General features: G+C 44.6%; 1 protein-coding gene across 4 annotated transcripts in view; it reads right to left on the bottom strand.

Annotated features, from left to right (window-relative positions):
* Window positions 1-15647, bottom strand: part of CCAR1 (cell division cycle and apoptosis regulator 1) — a 31159-nt gene extending 15512 nt beyond the window's left edge. For 2 of the 4 annotated variants that reach the window (XM_084210829.1, XM_084210830.1), the window contains exons 1-11: window positions 15583-15647; window positions 14582-14700; window positions 8046-8296; window positions 7522-7566; window positions 5657-5850; window positions 5057-5171; window positions 4790-4979; window positions 2980-3112; window positions 2580-2741; window positions 1865-2090; window positions 795-908 (exon numbers count right to left, since the gene is read on the bottom strand). In XM_084210829.1, coding sequence (XP_084066955.1) covers window positions 795-908; window positions 1865-2090; window positions 2580-2741; window positions 2980-3112; window positions 4790-4979; window positions 5057-5171; window positions 5657-5850; window positions 7522-7566; window positions 8046-8296; window positions 14582-14700; window positions 15583-15626 — 1593 coding nt within the window. In that variant the 5' untranslated portion in view covers window positions 15627-15647. The remainder of the gene's footprint in view (window positions 1-794; window positions 909-1864; window positions 2091-2579; window positions 2742-2979; window positions 3113-4789; window positions 4980-5056; window positions 5172-5656; window positions 5851-7521; window positions 7567-8045; window positions 8297-14581; window positions 14701-15582) is intronic. The other 2 variants (XM_084210831.1, XM_084210832.1) reach the window with 1 other exon arrangement.
* Between the last annotated feature and the right edge of the window lie 9921 nt (window positions 15648-25568).

Genomic DNA, 25568 nt, shown 5'->3' with positions numbered 1-25568 from the left:
GGGTAAAAGGTCATTTTCCCATAGTGCAAAGAATATTTCATAGCACACACACTGAAATCCGTGAGTAAACCGTGAAATTATTTTGAAATCTGAAAATGAAAATCAGTCAAGAAAGAGTTCAGTTATTTTTTTCCACAGATTATTTCAGCAATGGAATAGGTTTAAAACATCATCACTCATTCTTGCTTTCAAGATTTTCCATCAAGTTTCTTTACTGGTATAGGCTTGTCCCTTTGCAATTAAAAGCTTTCTAACCCAAAAGACAGACAGTAACATAAATGGTTCCTTAACTCTGATACACATTTATAGATGAGCCTGCTTAAAAGTGAAGAAGAAAAGCTACAGAAGGTGAGACCACAAGAGCATCATACCTATAAATGAAAGTATTCCCGTGTGCTGTAAGTTAGAATTTAACTGGAAAACAAGTCTGCTGCCCTGAAACACCACAGCACTTACAGCTCGTTCAGTTTAATGGTTAAGTTTCACTTAACACAATGGCTGCTTAACTGTTGTTTCATGTGTATTCTCTTCACAGCTGAGCCCTTACAAAATCAGTAAGTGCTTGTAAAAAGCAGCTAACAAAGTTCATTATTTTAGTTTAACTAAGTGGAACAAAGCAGTAAATGTGAAGCTCCTATAAGTGGAAAAAGAATTGACATATAAAGTAGGTCTCTCCAGAGGAATAATGAAGTCATCATTCAGCTGCCTACAAGCTCCCCTCTTACTGTCAAAACCAGTAAAGCTCTATAACCAACCTTTAGTGCCAAAAGTGTCTGGCATGGAAGCATATTTACCTTTACAAGTCTAGCAGGATGCTGAAATCCATCACGAAGTTCTTGGGGATCCTCAGCCAGAGCACATGACTTGTGGTAGAGATCTTCCATGCTAGGACTAGCCATCAGCATCACCTGTGGTGCAAGTCAGAGCAGTCTGGTGAAGGTCTCACCACAAACAATGAACAACGACCACAACTCACACACACACCCCAAAACTTAACGAGGATGACCCATACCCTAAACAGGTGAATGATAAAACAGGATGCTACTTCTCAGTTACTATGTTTTGAAGCTTAGCCTTCTGAAAGGCAGCTCTTGCTCTGCACAAACAGACTGAAAACCCAGCATGTCTGAGCTTTACTGTTTTTGTACACAGAAGGCGAGTAAGTTAAGTCTCTCTCTATCTGAATGTCCAAATATGCTGCAGCAAGGGCTGTAATCATATATAAAAGACCCCTTTATCAAAACATTTTCCTAAAACCTGTTCCATTTGAAGTTTGTCATTAAAATAGGTCTGAGATTTTGCCAATCTTTGTTAGAAGTATTGCATGTTAAAGATAGATCTTAATCTACTTCAAACAAAACAACAAATATTGAGATGAATAGACCTAAACAGAATAACACAAACTGCACAGAAAGAGTTCAGATATTTTTTTCCACAGATTATTTCAGCAATGGAATAGGTTTAAAACATCATCACTCCTTCTTGCTTTCAAGACTTTGCATCAAGTTGGTATTGAAGGAATAAAAAGGACTCCATTAACTACTCAAAATGAATTGCCTAAGAAATCATTCAGAGACCTTGCAGGAGCTGGCTTTCTTTCCTATAATCACATCACTGCAACTGAGTGCACACAATGGAAGAGCCCTCTGAAAACACAAGATTTAGCACAGCTCTAGCAACAGAAAAACAAACTGAATTTCAGTTGTGATTCTTTAAGCTCTACATAGTAGTTTTTTACTGAAAAGTTTAAAACACTGTACTTTGCTCAAATGGCTGCAGAATGTCTTCAGTTATAACTACCTTTGTACCCTATTGATAAAAAGATTTCTAATGAATAGTGGTATCAGTGGAAAAGCACACAAACCTTAGCACTGTAGAGATGATCAGCATCAGGTGGATCGAGGACAGCAGCGTTCTTATCTATAGGATCTACTTCTCTATGCATTACATAGAAATTACAGTAGTTTCCCAGCTGAAATGGTCTAGACATAGGGAAAGCATCCACCCACGTAAACTGAGCATCAAAGAAGTCACTGGGAATATACAAGTTCTGGTAACGCCTCCTCAGCTCCATCATATCACAGCTACGGCTGGAAGACAGGCATTATGTAAAGATACAGCAATTAAGAGCTATTAACAAAGTACATCAGCAAGAGGTGTATTAATTGGCAATACAACCATTGGATATTTGATGCTGGATATATAAAACCTCAAGAACACTACGTGTGAATGTCATGGATGAAGTTTAAAAAAAGCAACTTTTAAACACTCTTCCAATTCAGGTGAATAGGGAACATTAGGGAATATTCACTAAAGAATGCCATAAAGCTATTTTGCAATAGGACTGTAAAGTAACACAGAACCTCCAGCAAGTTCACCATACAAGATTCTTAGCCATTATATACTTGACTAGCTAGGTTTTTTCCATGTTACATTTAAAGATGGGAGAAAGCAGGCAAAATTCATTTAAAAAGCTTAAAAAGGGAAGAGCTTGAGAGTCAGGGTGGGCTGACTCAGCTCACGGTAGATGTGCCACGATGAAGTGAACTGCAGGCAAACACATGGCACCAGGAACATACCAGTCCAAGGAGAACTTGGAGAACTGCACGGTGTAGCGGGGAACGACGCGGCGCGGTCTGCGCGGGGAGCGCTCCCTCTCCCGCCGCGGCGATCGCTCCCGGGAGCGCTTCCTCTGCGGGGACCTCTCCCGGGACCTGCGCCTCTCCCGCTCTCTTTCACGACTTAAAGAACACACACAAAACACAAAATGATTTCTAGCACAACTGTCAGAGACAACTCAAAAAAGGAAGAAGTTTCAGTAGAGTCTCTTTACGAGAGACACTGATTACACAACTCTTCCCTAATTCCTAAGGGTAACAGCACTTGTGGGTCTTGCTGACCCACTCTGGAGCAAGCAGCTCAGCTCTGGGTGAGGAAAGGTCTTTGTGGAATGCTCGGATCACAGTCTGCTCTACACACCTCCTGTCATCTTTTCTGTTTGGCATAGGGTCTCCACCTCGGTCATTCCTCCCAGAAAATCTGGATGGTGGGTCGAGTCTTCGAGCTGGCTGTGGCTGTGAAACCAGGCGGACTGGGGGCTGCAGCAAACCACCTGAAACAGAACACACAGCATCAACACAGAATAGGGACAACCACCTACACTTGGCAAACTGCTACACCTACACTGCTGCTTACAGCTGCTTCACTTGTGGGCATTTTCTAACCTAACCCTACAGTCAAATTTATCCATTATTAACACCCACCCCAAGAAACTAAAGAGACCTAAGCTCTTCTTCACTGAGGCAAACTGACACTCTATCAAAGTGAAATTGGTTTAAAAGCATCTCCTTGAGATGGAAGCTAACATAACCTAAGCCCATAGAATTCAACTTAATAAAAAGCTAAGCCTTTTCAAAAAGTTAAAGTACAGATAAAGTACCTACTCATGGAACTGAAGGAAAACTGAAATCCTCATACATAAAAATAACTGGCATCCTGAAAAATTATTCCTAAATCAATATATTATACTGCTCCATCAATCCCTCAGCAGGTAATTTCTTTGCCTCGAGACATTTCACCAAGTGATTTAAGTGGAACAAATGTTACTTAACACCAACGAATGACTAGGACTAATTAGACTGTAGTAAGCATTTATGCAAAACAATTATCACTTCTATCACTGATTCCTTAGCCACTCAAAGTTCGAGAGACAACCTCTGTTTTAGATTTGCCATGTTTGGCAGTGTTTCTTCCCTCAGATGCCAACCTGGCTAACTGAAATTAATAAGCAAAGAAACAGCAGCTTTAAGAACACAACTGTGAAACCTGATTTTGTGGAAAACTGCAGAAGATGCTGAAGGACTGCACTGCTACTAATACTTTCCACTCCCCAACTTGTCTGAGAAAGAACAAAAACTACATTGAATTTGCTTTTGGATTACAAAATCTTAACATGAACAGGAGTCCATGGGGACTTCACTAACCAGGTGATTTCTGAGCTACTGCAAGCAATGTGCCTTGCACAAAGGTGCAGGAAGACATATTCAATCTGAATGCTCAGCAGAGTCCCCTCCATGTTATTTCAGCTGTTACTTCCACCTTCTGATTAACAAAAAAATAACCATCACCCACTGAGCACCAGAGTTGAGTTGTTGGGGAAGATGAAACAGGAAAGCCTTATAAATATGATGGCCTGGCAAAAGATTTTGAGCATATGGAAACTATAAGTGAGATTGAAATGAAAGCAAGCTTTGAGATACTTTAGTTACTGAACAACTGGAAAATAATGGTATGGCTGGCTGAAAGTAATCTCCTTTTGATAAAACAATACCTTCTGCTTGCAGGCAGCTCCAAGGGGCAGAGCAGACCCTGCTAGCTTGGCAGAAGGGGCCCAAGGAGGAGTTTTTAGGGTTCAAAATGTAACACAGCAAGGTAATGTAATGATTCTTATGAGCTGAATGTAAATGCTGTATTGTGCTAGATTGGTTAGCAAGAATTAGAATATTCAGCACAGGAGAAGATTTATGGTATTGTAACAGGAACCTCGCTCTCTTATCCTCTCTTTTACTCTCTCATCCTCTTTACCACGCTCTCGCCTTCTTCCTCTTTACCACTCTCTTTCTCTTTGGGGCCTGCTCTGAGCTGTGGCTGGCTCCCAGCAGGGCCCCTGCACCCAAGCCCTTTGCAATAACCCACAAGTTCCACGGCCTGGCTTCAGAGATATCTGCTCTCCATGTGTCCCGACGCTCCTACCAGAGTGACCCCCAAAAGGCATGCACTGAAGGAGCACCTTTCTGCTGCGGCTGCTGCAGCAGGGGCTGAGGCTGTGTCTGGAGCAGGGGTGTGATGGAGGCTGCAGAGATCTGTGCCTGCAGCAGGGACTGAGGCTGCGGCTGTGGCTGCACACCGAAGGTTTGCTGCGCCAGGGGCTGCAGGACGGCCGGCGGCGTCTTCAGCAGCGGCTGCGCCTGGCTCTGGTTCTGGGGAGGGAGACACAGCGGGTCAGGAGGCAGCTCCAGATGAGCCTCTGCCCCTGGCACCGGGCAGCCACACCTACCTGGTTGGGCAGCGTCTGGATCCTCTGGGCATTCCATTTGAATGGCATGTTGGGGTTGTAAGTAGCTTCTACCAGAACTCTGTCACCCACCTGAGGTGTCTTGCCTTTAACAGCGCTGCAAACGTTACAGGAAATGTATGTGAGAGGCTTCTTTAGCTAGGTTTTTTGCATGTTACATTTGAAGATAGGAGAAAGTAGGTAAGATTCATTAAAAAAAGCTCACAGGAAGAGCATCTACCCCAAATTCAGCATTAGTGCTAGCTGCTTCAGTTCAGGTATGCACAGGAACTTGGTAATTCCCTGCCTTTGCCCTAAGGGAAAAGTTCCCCTAAGTTAAAGACATGCAGACAGCAGGTTTTATGCTTTTAATCACCCAAAAATTCTGCAATTCCCTAATATATGAAGCAAGTAACCTCTGGATCTCCCAGCTTTGGGCTTTGTATTAAAAAAAATTCAAAAATTCAGACTTAGCATCTATTAACCTCTCTGACTTTCCCTGTTGAACGAAAACAACACACCACTGCACACAGAATTAGCGTGCAACCATCTCCACCTCTGACCACCGAGAGTATCACCTGCAGGTGAGCATCCCCAGCTTACCTAAGCTGAAAAAAGACATCTTCATCCACAAAGCCAAAGGTGTCATGTAGCTTAGTGACCACGCCGGTGAAGACCCGCTGCTTCTGGGGCTGTGTTTGCTGCTGGCTGGAGCGGGGGGCGGGGTAGGAGACGGTGATCTGCGCTGCCGGCTGCGGCGTGGACAGGCTCAGGCTGGTGGGGAGCGCTACCGCCGGCTGCAGGCACAACAAAGGAACGCTCAGTGCTGTCACAGCTGCCGCACCGACAGGGAGCAGCTCCTTCAGCCACCGAGACAGCACTTGAACATGACTAGAGCACCTAGAACAGACATTTTCAGACAGTGGAAGTTTCCTGTGGTTTTTGTTGGGTTGTTGGTTTTTTTGAAGATGATACGTTTCTTACTTTGAATGAAGGCTGGTTTTGTTTATCCTTCTTTTTTACAAGAGGCAGCTTCCCCCAAAAATGAACCTTGTCCAGACAAAAAGCATGAAGACTGCATTACTGTCTACAGGCAACCCGTACAGTGGGCCTGAAGTGGAGATAAATTCCCAGCTTTGCTAGGAATAAACGTTTAAGAGGTCATTCTGCATTTATATCCCACCTGGAGTATTAGAAGTCAGTAAAGGCTGAGGACAACACAAACCCTTCCCTAACTCAAGAGGTCAAAGCAGAACGCAGTAAGGTAATGAAATCAAGTCAAACATTTTTACCTTTTTAAAGCCCGTTTAAAAGTTCAAGTGAAAATGGAACTAGAGGAATTTGCAATGTGTTAAATGGCTGCATGTTTTAAACCCATCGAGCTCAGCAAGGTTCTTTTTAAACCTCTTTATACACATACTGTTAATACAGGAAATTAAATTCCTTCACAAAGAAGAGAAAGATTTTCCCCATTTGTTATTTACTGCAAAACAAATGGACACTTGAAGTTCAAACAAAAAAAAATTAAAATATAATCAACACACATGTTCCCTTCAAGATTAAGGAAGAGTGGTCGCTATTAATTTTTGAAACCAAGGCTATGCATATTTTAACATCTGGATAAAATAAACCTGTGCCAATAAAATGTTCATTCATATTAGTTCATTTTACAGATTAAAATACCAAGATGTCACAAATTTGCACTCTTGCATTAGCTGTGTTTGGGGATGAAGACCAAACAATAAAACCAAACTAACCTGAGTTAAAAGGGTCTGCTGAGGTTGCTGCAACTTAAAATAAATAAAGTTATAAATTAATTTTATATGCTTAAGGAAATTGTACAATTCTACCTCTTTTTTACAAGTAAGAGTTTTTGCTTAATCTGAGTCAGTTAATAGTCCTTTAGGGCTTGGTCATTTCAGCAGTTTGCACATCTGTAAAACTGTGCTTGTGGGATTAATTTTGAGATTGTACAACCCAGGTTTATACAGAAAGGAGAAATGCTAAATTTTTTTGAAAGGAAAGCTAATAGCAATACCAAAAAAATTTTGGCGGCTCGAACAGCTTAGGCATGTAATTCCCTTGTAATTTTATTCTTTTAAAAAAATCCTGTTAAGTTAGAAGATCATAATAAAAATCCAAAAGGGAACGTTTTTGGACAGCATCTTTCCAGCAGTTAAAATACACGGCCCTGTTTGGAGCAAAGTTCAGCAGAGAATCATTTACACAAGGAACAGTACGTATTTCTAAAATTTGTTTTTGCAGGAAGGTAGGCAGGTTTCCATTCTGCATACATCTTTCCAAGTTTATGAACTTCAAGCTCTCTTTTGCCACACAAAGTTTCTTTAAGTTACTTAAGTTTCTTTAACAACTTCCCACATGATGATTTCGGAGACAAATCCTACAAGACACACAATCGACATTATTTTAAAGTTATTTGTGATGTACACAGTAAGAATCAGACAAACCTGTTGCTGTACACTATAGAGAGTCTGCTGAGGTTGTGAATATTGCTGAAACAGATAAAAGCAAAATATCTCATAAACAGGAGAATTATTACCACAATAATATCAAATATAAGTTACCTGCTTAGCAAGTTCTAGATAAAAACAATTAACATTTAACGATTTTAATTTAAAAATAACTAATAATATCAACGTATATAATTTTCATAACAAATATTCTGAGCCTTTAGAGTGGGCCCTGATGTTCTCTTTCTAGCTAAAGTCAGGATTTTTGTTAAGCCTGACACTTAGTATTTAAGGCACGTTACAAAATCGTGCAAAATCCCATAAAGGATATATGTATATATATAGGGATGGGAGATAGCTGAGATTCTCAGGTTAGATGCAGCAAACCCCATCCTCCCAAAGGGCTTCCCACAGCTCCAAATGAGCTCCTCCACAGCCCAAGTTCCCCCTAACTCCACCGCTGGCAGCTCGAACCCCGCCCTCCCGCCATGGATAAGACACGTTCACACTGCGATGTTCACCATTTGCCATTCTCCTTTCCTCCTGGATCCTTTAGCTTTACGCAGTTCGGGGAGCGCCGGCCGCGGTGGGTGCTTTACCTGCTGCAGGGCCGCGGCCGCGGCTGCCGCCTGCTGCTGGAGCGCGGCGCTCTGGCTCAGCTGGTAGTTGGCGGGGCTCTGCGTGGTCAGCCCCGCGGCTGCCAGCGCCGTCTGCTGCGTGTAGATGGTCGGGGAGGCTCCCAGCAGCGAGGGCTGCTGCACGCCCAGGGCAGCTGCGGAGGGAGGGAAGGAGGGAGGGAACACGGCCGGTGAGCGCCCGCAGCACCGCGGCCCGCCCGGCTCAGCGATGCTCTGGCCTCAGCCGAGCTCAGAGAGGTGGTGAATCACCTGCCCAAACTCAACACGAAGGATCACATCCCTCTAGCTTCTCTTCTAAACCGATCTACCAAGCTTTACTTCTAAATTCATCTACCAATAGTGAACCTCAGTCTCAAAAGGTGCAATTCACTGCGACCCCGAGATGCGTGGAAAGTCTCCGAGTCGGAGTTCTTCAGTTCTCGGTCTCAGAACTGTTTATTGCTTCTTATCTATAAAATTTTTTCTCCTGCCCTGCCGAGGTCCGTCCAGCACTCTGCCTGCCCCCGGTGCGCTGTTATCTCTTTATAATAAGAAGTACCTATAACATGTTTACAATTACTTCCCAATCCCTATCACCTATGTTAGACAGTGAGCTTCTCCTCTAAACCAATCTAACAGTGCCAACATCACAGCAGAAGATGGAGGCAGAGAAGAAGAGGAAGAAAGGCTGGACATGCCCAAATCCCTCCATATTGCCCCCAAAACGCCCATCCTAGAAACCCCAAAAATCTATTTTTTTACCCAGTGATAATTTCATTATTATACTACTTAAATTGCTGTGGCTTGCTGGTAATTTGCTCCACGGGTCATAATCAAACCCACAGGTGTTCTGGGCTGTGTGCCAGGGTCTCTGAGCCCCCTGGCAGGGGTCCCAGCAACTCTGGACACTCAGAGGGATGTCCTGAGCTCCGACACCTCAGCAGAGGAGCAGAGACCATTACACTTCCTTCTCTGGAGCTGCTCATGATTTTACAGTTCTGCAGTTGTCATCCCCACCTGCAGCCACCCCAACCCCGTCCCCTGTGTACTTCCTCAAAGGTATTCCAGGCTCTGGATGAGCCAAAGAAGATTGCTGCTCTGCTCTGTAAATTAGTACATTGCATTCTACTGAGGGCAAGAGAAAGCTTTACTGTAACAGCATCTGTGAAACAGAGGCTTATGGAACGTGTCCTCTGAAATCACCAAGTTTTTGCTTCACTCAGTGCTGTCATTGTCCCCTGTGAAGTGGGGGCTGGTGGAGAAGGAACAGCCTTGTAACAACAGAGAGTTTAATCAGTCTGCATGTGTAAGGGGACTCAAGCTCTCTCCAGCTCTTAATAGGAAGGGTTTGTGCTGCCCAGACTCAAACTGCCTAGAAGGAAAGATTCGTTTATTTTATTGTCATGCCAGCTTTTAATTCACCACAGAACATAAGCAAATCATGAGGAGCAGCTAAGCAGGGGCTATGCTTCTGAACAAGGTATGCTCAAGGTTTACAGAGGGATCTTCTGGGTGACAAAGAACCCTGCAAAATGCAAATCTCAGCAAAAAACCTGCACATTTATCTGGAAACCTGCTCCCTCTCTGGCAGGGGTTTTTAAAAAAGTTATCGGCAGCTGCATGATCAAATATCACTTCATTAAACTATCAGCCTAGTCCACATGTTTCAATAAAACCAGAGGGAAACTGGGCAGGGAAACACACTGCCAGCAAAACCAGGTCAGCCAGCCATCTTCAGAACCGAGCAACATTCAAGATTAACACGGTTCTTCTCTCTTCCAAAGCCATCAAAGACACACAATGGAATGAGGAACACACTTCCAGTATTCCTGCAGAGTTTGTGCTCCACACTGTTCTTACTGATGCAAAAGGAACCTTTCATTCCTGATCCAGGGATGCAGTAAAACCCTGCTTGTGGCTGGGGATTGTTACCATAATGCTGCACCCCACTCAACAGGTCCTGAATAATGTCACCCTTCCCACCACACTGCCCTTTCCAGCAGAGCAGTCTTTGCTGATGGCACTGATCATCTTATAATTTTGGAAGGAAACAGGAAAGAAATACATAAACAGCACTGAAAATAATTCCTATCACTATGATCTGTATCAAATATTGCCACATAAGCATTCCAGGAAGTAGCAGTATTTTAAAAGTGAAATCAAGCATTCTGCAGTGTACAGCATATCATTAACTTTCCCCCCTGGAAAATTCCAAAATTTGCATTTCTTTAGAAGCCAGCAAACAAAATTTGAGGCTTCTCTCCTGACAATCCTCCACTGTCTTCATCCTCTTGCCTCCTGCTTGATCACCAGCTTCAATTTGAATGTGCAGTTTGGACCATCCAGAAGGACACCCTCAACTGGATCCTCACCACTGTCTCACATAACACACCTGAAACAGACCTTTAAATATAATTTACAAGCTTTGCTGCTGTATCCTTGGACAACTTTCACTTTTCTTGGCTGTAATACTTTGCTGGCTCAGTCAATGCATTCATCTTTCTCCACTTACTTCCACATGCCGAGCAGAAATTCCCATTAGCGCAGAAATTTGCTGCATGCTGTTACCTTTGAACATGTGTGACTGTGCCAGCTATTGTCATTCAGTCCAAAGTTCTATCCTAGTGTTGTTCCAGCACAGGGGGATGGAGTTGGGAAGCATTACCAAAAGCAAATTTCACAAGTTTTCTCCTACTTTGTGTACCAACAGTACCCACAAAAATGCTTACTCCAAAACTACATCTTGGGACTATTCAGCTCTTCAGCTTCACCATGGCAATTTCCATTTCAGCATAACCCAGAATTATCTCAAGCAATAAGACCCTTATCCCATCTTGTCAACTAAGGAAAACCAAGAAATTTTGTCATCTCTACTGTCACTTTTTGAGCATTTATTATTAACTGGGTATCTATAGTCTACAACACTGCAGATCAAACTACAGAGAAAGGGCAAAGACAAAAGACAGCCAAGATCCTCTCAAAAGATAACACCTGTAGTAACAAGTTTTTCAAAGCTGTATCTTGTTCCCACTGATTTGCCCCAAAGTATTCCAGGACTTTCATCTGACTACCTTTCATCTGTGTATTCATCTCGGTCAAACAGGCTCCAATTAATTAGGCAACTGAGTTTGCATTACTAGTTAAACATGATAAACAAAAAGAGGAAAAAAAGGAAAAATCACACAGAAAAACAAGAGACAGAGAATGAATCAGATTGAGTCTGGAATTGACATCTGACTGCCACAAGCATCTGCAGTGGCAAACAATAGATTCTCAGGATTTGTAATCATCTCAGTAAGTGCAGTGATGGAGATGCTTTCCTTCAAATGCAGTGCAAACAACTCCCACTGGCACCAAACACTGTGGAAGGGCTCAGACAGAAACTGGGGTCCTGGGCTGCAGCTCTGGGTTAGGTTATAGACATTTCTGCTGCAACCAACATAAACAGTATTTAGTAATCCCTCTTCCTAGCCCTAACCCCTAAAAATCCCTAGAAGTCATGGAAACATCTACAAAATACATAGCTACGTATGTCCCCCTGGTCAGTGACACAGGTTTATTAGAATTACAGTCAAGGAGTACCCTAGGCAGGGCTTGGGACACTGCTCACAGTTGTCAGAAATGGTGAGATTGGGTCCTTGGGCTTTCAAGTTTCTTTAAGCTTCACACACTTGCAATACAAACATCACACAACCTGCTCCAAAGGCACTCATTTAACAGGCACGCAGCAGAAAGCAGGCTGGGCCTATTTGTCATGGGACATGTGTTTACAGCCAGCCAGCACACTGTGCACAGCTCCTATTCCTCAGTGGGCTGAGCACATGCTCCTCCTGTCCTTACACAGGCCTCCAGCCACCTCACAGGGCCAGCAGCAAGAACAGGCACCAAGCTGCAGGCACTGCAGCTCTCTCAGCTGCACCCTTCCCCACTCCAACGCAATTAAATCTCGATACAGCAAAGGCATCACCACCAATCAGGCAGAAAACAGCACAGCCAGGACTTGCCCAGCACCACAGGTCTATAAAACCAGGCTTTTCATCACAACCCATGAACAGCACTGTGACACAGACCAGAGAGGTGCCAAAAGTGAAGAGCTAGAGAGGAGGAGGGAATTCTCCTTTGCAGGCGTTTCAGGAGTTTGCACATCGTTATGCAAGTTAAAAGAAATTTTCTGTAGTAGGCATGATTTAATTTATTCTTTAACAATGCTCAACTGCCATGGCGGGGGCTTTATTCTGGTTTTAGTCTTGTGATGCAGAAAAGCATGAGATGAGGAGCAGACAAAAATTCACTGTGTTACATGTAGGAGTTTCTCTTCACACATCCATCTTTGCCGGCACCTGGAATCGCCCATCCCTCTTCTAATTCCACGGAGAGTAATTAATAAACCCTCCCAAAGGGATCACAGACCCTTCATTACATAGCACTCAGTCCACAACCAGTGTACCACACCTTAATAATTAAGAGCTTTAACTCATTTAGTTACTTCTTCACCAGGGATGTCCAAGACAGCATCCACCAAAAAATCCTTAAACCAAAACAAGGAAAAACACAAACCCCCAACACTGATACTACCTTTTTTGCAATAATCAAATTGGGTTTCTAACACCATCACTCACTGCTTCTGACAGCTTGAAAAAAACTATATATCATGTTGTGTGTTAAAAAAATCCAGACCTCCTTCCCTCCTACCCAAGCACCTCAAAGCTTTGGAGAAGGAACCTGACACTTGGATAAAAACAGCTGGCATGCATAAATACATGTAACAGCTTTGGCCAACCCTCTGAAAGGATGTTTATAAAATGAGTTTACTAACACTGAGGTTCACAAGGATAAGCCAATCTGCACCATTTCTTTGGTGCAACACGGGGGAGCAGCAGTTCAGGCTGCTCAGCACACCTGACTCTGACAGCACCTCTTCCTTGGGAATACAGCCTCCCTGGAAGGGCACAACTTCACACTGAAAGGGGGAAACACTGTTCTTCAGCTCCCAGCAGTGCCAAAGAGCACTGCTCACCTTCCAAAAGATGCTTCCTGTGCTCTTTGTATGCATTATAAATTTAAAAAGCAGGGGAACAAGTATATACTGAAACAGCAGCTGGGCAGAAGAATTCCAGGGACTGGATTCAGGGGAAGAAAGAGGATGCAGACATGGTGACTGCACTGCAGCAGGACCAGGAAAGGACACCATGAAGGAACGTGGAGCTAGCACAGAAGAAGGTACAAGTGCAATCAAATGTTACATCTTTAGTGGCTCTCATGTTTGAGTCAGGTGCTGCTGGGTCAGATGAACAGCCACAACCCCCTGCAGATGCTGCCCTCATTGAGCAGGTGAAAAATATCTCACAGCAACTGATGCTGGCCAGTCCCATCCCAGTTACATTTGCACTTCCTCGAATTTAAGGAGGCTCAGAAGTGGCTGGCCCAGGCAGAGTCCCAAGCATAAAAAAAGGGGTAAGAAGCTGATGCATGCTCCATCCACCCCTCCTCCAGGGCCCCCTCCTGCTCCCACCTCAGCAAGCTCTAAGATAACTCCAGCTCCTCCCCTTGGCAGGTTTTGGGCAGCTTTCCCTCTGGAACAGGCCATGGAGCTGGTCCTCCACCTTCCCCCACTGTTTCTGATGCCTCAGCTGTCACATCAGCCAGCACACCAAGAGCAGTCCAGCCCAGGAGCTCCCATTCTTTGACTGCTCCACTGCCTCCCCCAGTCTGACATGAGAACCAAAAGCAAAGTTTGTCTCTCCCACATTCCCAACCCTTTCCAGCTGTTAGGGATTTTCTCACAGAAGGAGATAGTGCCATTTGGATAAGGGAAGTGGCTTGCAATTAATAACACTTCTCAGCTAAATCCAAGAAAACTCTCTACCATTATTAGGGTAATACCTTTGGTTATAGAGACCTTTGAATTCTAACTCGGCATTAAAAAATAAATACCCCCCTTCTCACCCAATTAACAAATTTCAGAGAACTTTCCACTATGTGGATTGTATCTAATCTATTAATAAAACAAAGGGATAAAATAATTTGTAAACATTGATTCAAGCTGCCCAGGAAATGAAATTCAGGCAGCACTTAAGAAATCTGTAATGCCTTACTAGAGCCGATATTATTTAGTCCAGAACCATGTAATTTAACAGGAGGTAATTTGATTTACACATCTTGGGATATGATACATTGTTTATTGACTGAAACAAACAATACGAATTCACCTCGGATTTTACTCACACCCCTTCAGAAAACCAAGTAAAAAACAAAACCAACAGACAGTATCAGGCAACGACTTTTAAAATCTCTATTGTGGGGAAAAAACTCCCGATTTAAACCACCTAAATAGACTTTAGATAAGTTAGTCAGCATCGTGGCACTCTGAAGTGCATACCCAAGTATGGAATCTCCAAATCTACAGGCTGTCAGGGCTCAAACACCGAGTGTAAACTGACCTGGCTGAGACACCGCAGTGGCTGTAAACTGAGTAGCCCAAGGGGGATTTTTCTGTCCTCCAAACTGAGCCATGGCAGAAGGTAGAATCGCCCGGGTGTCTATCTTCCGTAACTGCAATCTAGTAAAATAAAGCGCAGCTGCAATCTTTGAAACAAATACCGTCAGGCTATTTTAATTCTAGGGGGAGAAAAACAAAAAACAACACCCAACCGACCAAAAAAATCCGAACAAAAATAAAAAAACCCCAAACCTCAAAACCAGAAAAGAAAAAACAAAAAAAGAGTCTCGAAATATTAGTTTTACATCCGTAAAGCCTGGCGGGCAACAAGCGTCGCGTATGGGGAACACAGAAAGTTGTAAGGCAAGTTATTTTATTTTCCCAAGGCCCAATCGCCATCTCCCACTTTTTAGAATCGCGACTATCGCGACTGAACACGCAAAAGCGCGTTCCCACTTCCAGGCAGACCGAGGGAAAGGCGACTCCGCCGAAGCAAGAATTTCTATTCGTTATTTGTTCGGCACGGCCGTGCCCGGCGGGCGCGGGGCAGCGCTGGCGGCGGAGCGCCGCTCGCCTTCCGCCGGGGCCCGGCGGCCGCGGCAGCCCGGGAACCACGCGGGCCGGGCCGGGCCGGGCCGGGCCGCACCGGCCCCGCCGCCTCCCGCCCGCCCCGGGCCCGCGCCCGCCGCTCGCCGCCGGGGCCCGCGAGAGCTCCTTTACCCCCTCGGCAGCCTCCGCTGCCGGCCGCGTGTGCGGACCCCGCCGCACCGAAGAAAGGCAAAGGGAGGCGGAGGAGGCGGCAGCGGCGGCGCCGGGCCGGGCGGGCGGGAAGCGGGGCCTTCCCGCCCCTTCCCCCTCCTCCTTCTCCTGCTTCCTCCTCGTGCTCCTCCCGCCGCCCCGGTCCGCCCCGCGGCCCCCGCCCGGCCCGGCCCGGCCCGGCCCCGCTCCGGGGCAGCCGCCGGCCCCGCGCGCCCCCGGCCCCTCGCGCCGCGCCCGCGGTACCTGCGCGGGACCGCGCCGCCGCCATCGCCGCCCGCCCCGCGCATGCGCCACCGCCCGCAGCACGTCACGGCTGCGACCGCGCGAGGCGGCGCGCGCCCGGCCCTGCCGCGTGCGGGGCCCGCGCGCCCCGGGGGCGGGGCCGCGCCGCCATCTTGGGCGAGGCGGGAGGGGCGGGGCGGCGGCGCCGCCATCTTGCGGCGGGAGCGGCCTGAGGGCCCCGCGGGCCCGGGCACAGCCGGGGGCCTGTCCGGGGGCCCGTCTGCCCCGCCGGGGGCTCGGCAGCGCTCAGACACAGCCCGCGGGGCCGCATTGCTGTCCGAGATAGGCGGCTTAGCCCCTCCCGGCAGCCGGCACACACGTTCGGGCCGTTCTGTGAGGGACGGGTCAGCTGAGGTGAAGGCAGAGCAGACGCGCCGCAGACGCATCAAAGCTCTTAAGATGCTTTGGGACGGAAATGGCAGCCAGGATCAGTGCAGTAAGCAGTTCAGGAGCTCTGGGCAAGAGTAATTTCTCTTCTTTCTTAGTCTGAGTGGGAAAGGAATTAAAGGATCGTCGAGTCCAGCTCTTTGAGTGAGTGGCCGATTCATGTAGGCAATGGTGGAACCCGTGACCTTGGCGTTGTTACAAACAGCTTTCCATGCCAGAAATAGTTTTTCACACGAGTTTGTTTTTAAGTGAGATAGAGACATTAATTCCTACCTACATATGACAGTAAGTCAATCAGTAAGTAAGCACTTCGTAAATGAAAATAGGACTTTGAAGTGTAACATTGTCATTAAAAACAGGAGTTGGTGATGGAATAAAATCCTGAGGAGCAGCGCCATCAAACTCGCTTGCAGTGAGGTGGATTATCTTGTAGGAGGGCATCAGGTGCAAGTAAATTTCTGCCAGCATCTGCTAGTTAATAATATATAAAGACAGATCTACCTTTGCTTTTGAAATTATTTTTCAAATTAGATGAGGGTTTCTATGTTTTACTTTTAAAATCGACGTATTTTATGCCTTGTCTCTTCCCGGCACAACTCCATCCAGCCCAGTCAGTTGACCAAAGCAGAATATGTACCTTTTAACCTGGACACAAGATTAAATGTTAAAAAGGTTGTAGGACTTTCTCCCCCATTGTCTGTGATAAGGACAATAGCAGAATTGTATTAAAGTAGAAAGTAATTGTTAGTGAATATCAGAGTATTGTGAATATTCTGCTCTCCTCTGGCCCAGGGTCTCTTTTTACAGACAAAAGGCTCTCAAAGAAAGCCTCAGAAGCCCAGAGGAGCCACAGCCCTGATTCATGGAAGTGGCAGTGAAAAATATCTGCCCTTCTGGTCTTGTTTTTTAAAACAATTCCAGGCCCCCAAACTATCTCTTAAGGGCATTGGACAATTTCCTCCAAAATTCAAGTCTGAAATACATGAGATTTCTACAAATCACCTTAAAATAATGAGGCAGGTTGAGAAAAAGATACAAATTAGGAGGCAAAGCCATCAAGTGAATTGCTGCTCCCAGCTTTCTGCTCTTAGATGTCTGCTGTGAAAGAAGAATGGAGAAGGAAATGTGGTAAAGGTCAGTCTGAAATTTAATAAAAAATACAAGAAACTGAACTTCATTGCATACTGCTGTCCAAAGTATTTGGCAGAAGTGATTCTGAACTGGCCACAGCCCTCAAGGAGGATGTGAGAGAATTAAACCAACCTGATCAGGTTTAGCTGACTGCAAGGAACAATTGGTTGGTTGGTTGTGTATTTTTAAGAGTCCCAGGGTAAGGACAGAAAAGCTTTTGTGGTCTGCTATATTGCAATAAAATTAAATGCATTGAGAACAAACTTCTGACAAAGTTGTAAATGAGTAAAAATATCATGGCATAAATAAATTCTTAATTGTTTTGTAGGTAATGGACACCAGAAACACAGGGGAAATTTTTCATCTTGATAAAAGAGAGAATTCTTTTTCAGTCTGAGCAATTGAGAGTCCCCATCCCTGGAGGCTCTCCAGACACAGCTGGGCAGGGGCTGGAAAATCCCACCTAGGCTTTGTTTTCCACCAAAGGTGGCACCAGGGGATGGTTTGGGGTGCCCACCAGGCCTGGGGAGCTCTGTGAGGATTGGGAAAAATGTGTCTTTTAGGATTGGCTTTTCACAGATATTCAAATGAATGTTGTATGTGCTATGTTAGAAAGTGATGCTGTATTCATTTTTTTAGTAGTGTGTTAAATACAGTTTTAGGGTATAACATAATGTTAAAATAGAAACTGTGCTATGGAAGGTACTTTTTTTAAGAGGGGACTCGCACCAAACTAGCAGCCACAAAATCTAAATCTTTCAGAGAAAAGGAATTTATTGCTCTCTTATCAAGTTCTTCCCACCTCACTCAGCCCTGAAGATGCCATTAAGATTAAAAAAAATAATTGACACTGACCAAATAAAATTGTTTGAATAAAATTTGTACATCATATATGAAGCATATGAATGTGCAACAGGCTGTTGCTTTTAAGGGTTAATCCTCTGTTAACGTGGGGCCTTTTTCAGGCTTATTTTGCCCAGAAAGAGGCACCTGGACTGCCTGTAACTCTTTGTTTTTATTGTCTCATAATCCAAATTGTTCAGATTTTTATTACTCTAATTATATTGCTATTTTTAAAACCATTTTGTTACTGTTAAACTTTTAAAATTTCAAAACCAAGTGATTGGCGTTTTCACAAGATCACATTAAAAAGGAGCTGTAATTCACTTGCCCAGGAAGCACAGGAGCAGGGGCCTTTCATTTCCAAGGTTCCTCTTTTCTTCCCTGACTGGATCTGACTGGGATCAAGCCCTCAGCACCTTGAGGGAGGCCCTGGGTTTGTTTCTCAGGTGTGCTGGGTTTGACTGCAGAGCCAGAAAAGGTTTTCAGCTCTCTCCTTACAGCCCCATGAGAGGCCAGGGAAGGTACAAATGTACACAGGCAGTGAAGGAGGGCAGGGAGAACAATCCTGACCCCTTTAAAACCTCAGCTCCAGTGCTTGAGAAGCAGGAGATGGAGGGCTGAGAACCCATTTCCCTTCCACCCTGCCACAGTGCTCAGCCCCTGCCATCTGCAGGACAGACAGACACAGTTCCTGCTGCAGGACAGACTGACAGTTTAACTGCCAGGCTGCCAGGGACAGGAGGAGCAGAGAGCAGCCCAAGAGCTGCAACAGGAGCCAGGCAAGGCCTCCTGCAGCAGGGACAGCAAAGGACAGAAAGACAGCAATGCTGACACCTCAGTTCCCTTTAATAGAAGGCAGGAACCACCTTAACTGTTTTCTTCTCAAACTCCCTCAATTCCTTTTTTTCCACAGACAAAGAATATCTTTTTTCCAAGCAGTCCTGTGTTGGTTCAGGCATTTAACATCCATAATACCTGGATATCTCACAAAGACTGAACTAGGACAGCAATGGACAGCAAAGGACCACTAAAACTGATTTCTGCTGCCTGCTCAGGTGCCACAGCAGGGAGTCTGTGTTCTCTGGGTGTTCCAGAGCCCCTGGCACACAACAGGCCTGCTGCTGAGAGCACTCTAACACAGCACCCTTGGGTTTTCTCTCTTTTTTCAAATTCAACAACTCCCCCCTACAGGAGCCAGGTGAGTCCTTACAAGGCTTTCTGCTGTCGTGGAGGTGAGGTGGGGTCTAGCACTGAGTGATTGCTTGGTGAGGCACTGGCTCAGTGCTTCATCCCTGAAGGGATTCCTCCAGTGAAGGGACTCAGTCATCCTCGTGCAGAAACAGTCTGTGTGTGAAACAAAGTGGTCACAAGAAACTCAACTGCTGACTTCTTACACCACAGGAAACAAAGGGTTTACTGTTCTGAGCTGAAAAAAAGGCTACATCGTGCCTGCAGCAGCAATTTAGGAGTCCTTTAGGATCAAACAGCATGAAAGGACCGCCCAGCTATGTTACAAATGGAGATGTACACGTGGTACAGCAGGATTGTAAGTCATGTTTGGCCTGATGTAAAAAGACCTGGACATTTTCAAGAACTCAAGTGCTAAGAATGTAAGGATTTTGTATTAGTGGTATGTATCACAAAGAGTATCCAGAAGCAAACAGACTGGACATGGAACTGGAGGCCCATCTTGGGAACTGTGCTCCAGCCAATGCTTATTGAAATAGCTAGGCTTAAATTTCCACATTTTAAATATTTTTTCAGTTTGTTTAAGACTGAAAACACAGATGGGGATTGCTGGTATTTTATTTTAGACTATCTAGGCTGCATCCTGAACCAAAACACTAACTAAAGCATTACCTTGCTTGTGTTTAAATAACATTTGAATATGTTGCTTGTTCTGATATACAGAATGTACAGAAACCCCAATATTTTGATGAATACCCTTCTGAATGTAAACTAATCCTCTGTGTTAAATATTAACTATCAACAGCAGGAACCAACTTTAGCACTGTTGAACAGCAAATCCTGCGTTCCATGATGTGTAGCAGTGCAGGAGTACTACAGAAAGCTTTTAACTGTAGCACCAGCAAAAAAGCTTATTTTGCAGCTGAATTAATTGTTAACAATTAACACCATTTTAGTAGGCACTGCAATCTAAGGCTTAAGAATTTAAAAGCAACCAACTGTACTACATCAACGTTCTATTACCTTGCATAAAGTGTATCAGAAATCCAGGATATTCAACAAGCACTGAAGGCAGCTGCAGGTGGTGACTCCCTCTGGCAGCAGGGAGGCCAGGGCAGGTCGGTCTGGTCTGGCTCTGCTCCCCCAAGGCAGAGGTGTTCTGGAGTGTTCCATGGAGGTCTGCCCCCTCTCCATGGAACACTGCAGCCCTGCCTGCGGCACCCTGCCCGGGCAATGCCAGGGGAGCACCTCCCCGTGGGACATGGGAAATGTCCCTCATGGGTAACTCCTCCTCAGGAATGATGCTCCTGCCTCTGGCCCAAGGCTTGGAGTGCCTTTCAAAATCCCTGTGCTTTGTTAGGACACCGTGCTGGGGGCTCCTGACTCTGCTCTTGAAGCCTGGAAGGTGAGACTGTTCCCAAGGGTTTAACAGGGCAGTTCAGAGGGGAGAGGCTGCTGTCAAAGCCCAGCAGTGACTGTCCTCCAGAAGAGCAGGATGATCACATCCATCCCCCACGAGCTGGAAGTACCACATCACACAGTGCAGTTCCTTTCCAGGGCATTAGTGAGCCAGAGGATAGCACCTTTTTCTGCTCTCTAGGAGATTCCACTTACCTGGAAGATGATTTTTGCTTATTATTTTGCTGCTGCACATACTGGAGAAGGAAAAGAAGCAAGTGTGCTCAGAGTTGAATTCCTCCTTTTCTTCAGGTCTGAACAACAGGGATTTTGTTTAGCATTGCTGTGCACTACCATGTCAGTGAAGCAGGCTGGTGCTGAGGTCTGGTTTGAGAAAAAAGCCCCAACCACACCCTCTGATTTGCAGCAAATAAAACCCAATCAAAATATTTCCAGTGGCTGTAGTTAAATGCCACAGTAAGTGATTCCCATAAGTTGCTCTGCCAGACAGGCAGCAAAAAGAGGCCCTGTACAGAGGTGTTCACGAACTGTTTTGTCCTTTTTAGTCAGAAAATGAAGTTCAGATTTTCTGGCTGCTTCTCTTGCTCTGCGCACAGGTCAGTCCGGCCTGAAGCAGAGGCAGACTGAGAACAGGGACTGGTGTTATGCCTGTCCCTTTCCAGTGCAGAACCTGCTGACCTTTTGGGTGAAGCCCCTGTAGGTCTATTGCTAATTAACAAACACACTTCTACACATGACAGTGGTTATTATTGCTAGGAGCAGGAAAGAAAAATTAGACGACTAAGTGCAAAATAGAAGTATAAAATTTATTTAAAACCACCCACAAAGTTCTGTGTAATCAGGAATGATACAATTTGTAATAGTCTTTTTAAAAACTCATGACAAGATTTAAAATATATTTTCAATTACAGTATTCATTTAGCCTTATTCAGTTAGGACAATAAAAAAAAAAGAAAGTTTACGTTCTAAACAGATGAGACACACAAGAAAAATAGAACAGAACAGACAATTTCCACAACGACAATTTTTACATGTATGTTTCAATACTAGTATCAACATTTCAATGCATCTTGCTACATAAACATGAAATCATGTACAACAACTGCTTGCACCAAAAAACATAGCTTAATTAGATCTTTCAAGTAACATGCAGTCACAACTCACAAGTCTTCAAGTACTGCTGGTAAGGGTTCCCTTGTCTGCAAAGAAGATTTTAAGGTTCAGTTTCTCAGCTAGCATAACTCTGCCCAGCTCCACCAGCCTCAGGGAGCTGTGCTCAGTGACACTAGGAAAGAATCAGGCCCCAAATGTTTTTTTTTTTTTGAGAAAAGAAGTAATTTTTACACTTTCTCCTGTAAATACTGTGACATAATGAAGTGCTTTTTCTTTCTGATTTTTTTCTCCCTGTATATCACCTTTTGCTTAAAAATGTTTTATGTTCCGGATTTCAATACAGTACGTTGGGAATGAAAAGTTGAAAAATAAATATCAAATGCATCCCAAGGAAAGAAAGAAAGATCGAAAAGAAGAAAGAGAGAAGGAAAAAAAAAACATGACTTTTTTTTCTTTTGCTTTGGCATATTGCTAATCTGTTACCTTCCCAAAGCAGGAAGGAATTCATTAGCCACTGCATGTCAGTCCAGCATGTCCTTACATCTTCACGTTCTTTCGTAAAGACAGCAAATTGTGATCAGTACCTGTGACCTGGCATGAAATTGTCACATTATGAAGAGCTGTCTCTTCCAAACTGAGCAAATAATCATAGAGTAATTCACTTTAAAACTGAAATGTATGAATGTTTGCATTGGTTAGTACTGCCTTTCTTTTAGCAGCACTGGGAAATCCCATTTGTTCTTCTTGACTACAATTATTTTTTCATTTAGAGGACAAGAGCTTCACGAAGTTCAGCTGCTGCCTTTTGAGTTGCATGGATTAGACAGGCATTCACAAAATTGGTACAAAATCTGTTCTCGTTAGGCCCTGCAGTATCACTGCAATGTAAAAATTTAAGAAGGGAAGTGATCTCCTGTTTATTTCCTTTTCCTCAAACTTTTTGTGAAGGAGAAGTTCGCACTGCATCACTGCAATGCAGGGGGGCTGTTGTTCACACAGAACTTCCACGGGCAGCAAGGGGAGCTCTGCAGGACTCAGGCATGCAGAGCCATGCCAGGCTTCTCCCTGGCAAGTAGCACCACAGTCAGGGAAGGCAGAAGGTGTTGGCTTTAACTCTGTGTCCCCAAACTCAGCAGAGTGTGACAACAGCACACAGCACTGCACACTCTGCTGGGTGTGAAGTCAGGACAGAAGGGAGTTCAGTAGATTGTCACAACCCCAGTTTATATCATCAAGTAAAAGGGATCCAAGTTATGATAAAGGGTAGCAAGTATTTTAAGAAGAACTACCATAAAAATAGCATTTTTCATAATTTTGTGAGATTTCTGGACTGGCCATTACCTAGAGGTACAAATCTTTTAGCACATTGTCTTTGTAGAGTGTTGGGCAAAGGACAGCCAACATAAGCAAATATTTAAAACCTGGTAAAACCCAAGCAGGTCAGGTCTCTTTTCAACCTGTATTTCTAAACTAGTAAAACAATCTGGATGTTACTGGCCAGTGTGTGCACAGTAAGGACACCATGAAATTGATTTCAGATGATTGTACAAATCAGTCATTTGATAACTCTTTTTATTTATACTACTGACCTTTTCTACTCTGATCAGTGTGATGGACACTCCAGAGGATGTAAGCCGAAGTGACATCCATTTAGGGCCCCTTTATCCTCCCAATGCAATGCAAAGGACAGTAGTATAAATGAGAATCAGGCCCTCCATTCTTACTTTAAGACAACTCCCAAACCCTAGACCCTTCTTCCATTACAATATAATAAAAATACAGATATACATGTAAAATACTGATCAGGTCACAAAACTTTCCACGACAGCATTAAGACGTTCTGTGACAACAACTGCACTACTGAACATCAAAAGCAGCAGTTGCCTGGCCCCAGTGCCCCAGCCCCTCTCTGGAGCACAGTTCAGCTGCTCTAAGTGGTCACTCTGTAGTTGAAGTGCCCAAGCTGTCCTCCCTGCAGCTGCAGTTTCTGAGGTACACCTGGGCTCCGTGACTTTGGGAGGAATGTCTGTGAGGTGTGCAGTGTTGACAAAAGCACCGTTGGTGTCACACCACACCAGTCACTTTCAGGTATTGAGCACCCCAGCCCTGCACTCACTGCAAGGATGCTGTTGGAAGATTCTGGCTTTTGAATACAAGTGTCTGTGGAAAAATGCCATATATAATGGCCCAGCAGAAGAAAGGAAAATACACTGTCTGGAGGAATTAAGGATACAGCACCAAGAAGCATCTTGAATCTTTTAAAACTGAAGCTTAGCAGGACATGGTTGGACACCATGAGCAATTGTTGGAATGGTGAACTGTGGAACCAGATTGGAAAAAATCCTAAAGTCTTAATTCTCAGAAAGACAAAGGAACAGCAATGTTGCCACCTCAACGCCCTTTAATAAAAGGCAGGAACCACCTTAATGATTTTCTTCTCAAGCTCCTTCAATTCCATTTTTTGCCCCAGAGGAAGAACATTTTTTCCAAGCAGTCCTGTGTTAGTTCAGGCATTTAACATACATAATACTGGGATATCTCACAAAGACTGATCTAAGACCTAAAGAAGATGTAAAGAAACACTTCTGCTCTTGCAATCATGCAGGGGCTGCAGCAGCTGTCTGATGTCAGGAACGGAGCAGAGCTGTTAAAAGTGACTCAAAAGACAAGAGGACACAGAGATGCGACCCACATGAAGAAATCTTGTACTCTGAGAAGGAATGACTTTTCCTTCTCAGGAATGATTGGTCCTCTAGTCTTGCAAAGGCTCTTTTGTTTGACTACTTGCAGATCCAAGAACAGATTGTAACAACTACATCAAAAAATCTTAAAATTAACTGGGAAACTGATTATTTGATTTTACAAAAAGTAAGAAAACAGTGACTGACAGATTATGAATTGTCCCTCTCTACTGGACTTAAAAAAAATCCCACCTGTAATACTCTAGGCTCTGTCTGAGAAAACGTGAAGTAAAAGCCCCAGAATTGTCACATACAGAATATAAGATCAAGGAATCAGACTGGTTTGGGTTGGAAGGGACCTTAAAGCTCATCTCCTTCCACCCCACCAGGTTACTTCCAGCCCTGTCCAGCCTGGCCAGGGACACTTCCAGGGATGGGGCACATCCCCAAGCTCTCTGGGCAGCCTGTTCCAAGGGACTGGAATAAATGGATTGCAGGGGGAGAGTCCCAAGGAGAACAGCTTCACATGACACTGCTGAGATGGAGATGGCTGATTCCACACCAAGCAGGACAGCCAGGCTGATTCCACATCCAGCAGCAGGTGACAAAGCGAGCCAGCATTAACTGAGCACAGCTGATGATTTGGAAAGACTGTGGAGAAAGGTGGCCAGAGAATCCAGTGTCACCTGCACAGAGTAAAAGTGGTTCCTACTAATCAACACCAGCCCTATTAAGTGTTTTTCAGGGACACAACACATCATGTAGAACACTAAGTCTTCATAATTTAGTCAAGTTTGTGACAGTATTAAAAAGTTCTGCCTGTTCCCTATCAGGGAAGTAATAAATACAGCATTTGTTCCACCACTCCTTCGGGGAAGTGATCCATATGTAGCCTGGTGCCTGCTCAGGTTCTACTGTTAGAAATTCTTGGTCTTTCAGGAAACTCCCTAAAGCAGAATGTAGACAACTTGTGAAGACTGACTAAACATCAGGTAATCCCAGAAGAGACTGAAATCACTTCTGAACTGTTAAGAGTAAGTAGCCACATCCTCTAGACTTCTGACACTGGTCACTGGTTTAGATTCAAGGAGAATGTTAAGTGTGTCACAGACTAAGTAAAATAAGCTACTGAATTTAAAAAGTCAGATGGACCAAAAGAAGCGTTAGTATAAAAAAGTACCATGG

Source organism: Fringilla coelebs (genome assembly GCF_963513975.1).
Source record: "Fringilla coelebs genome assembly, chromosome: 8".
In the NCBI taxonomy this organism is placed as follows: Eukaryota; Metazoa; Chordata; class Aves; order Passeriformes; family Fringillidae; genus Fringilla; species Fringilla coelebs.
The sequence above is the reverse complement of the archived record's forward strand: the minus strand, read 5'-3'. Positions and strand labels throughout refer to the sequence as shown.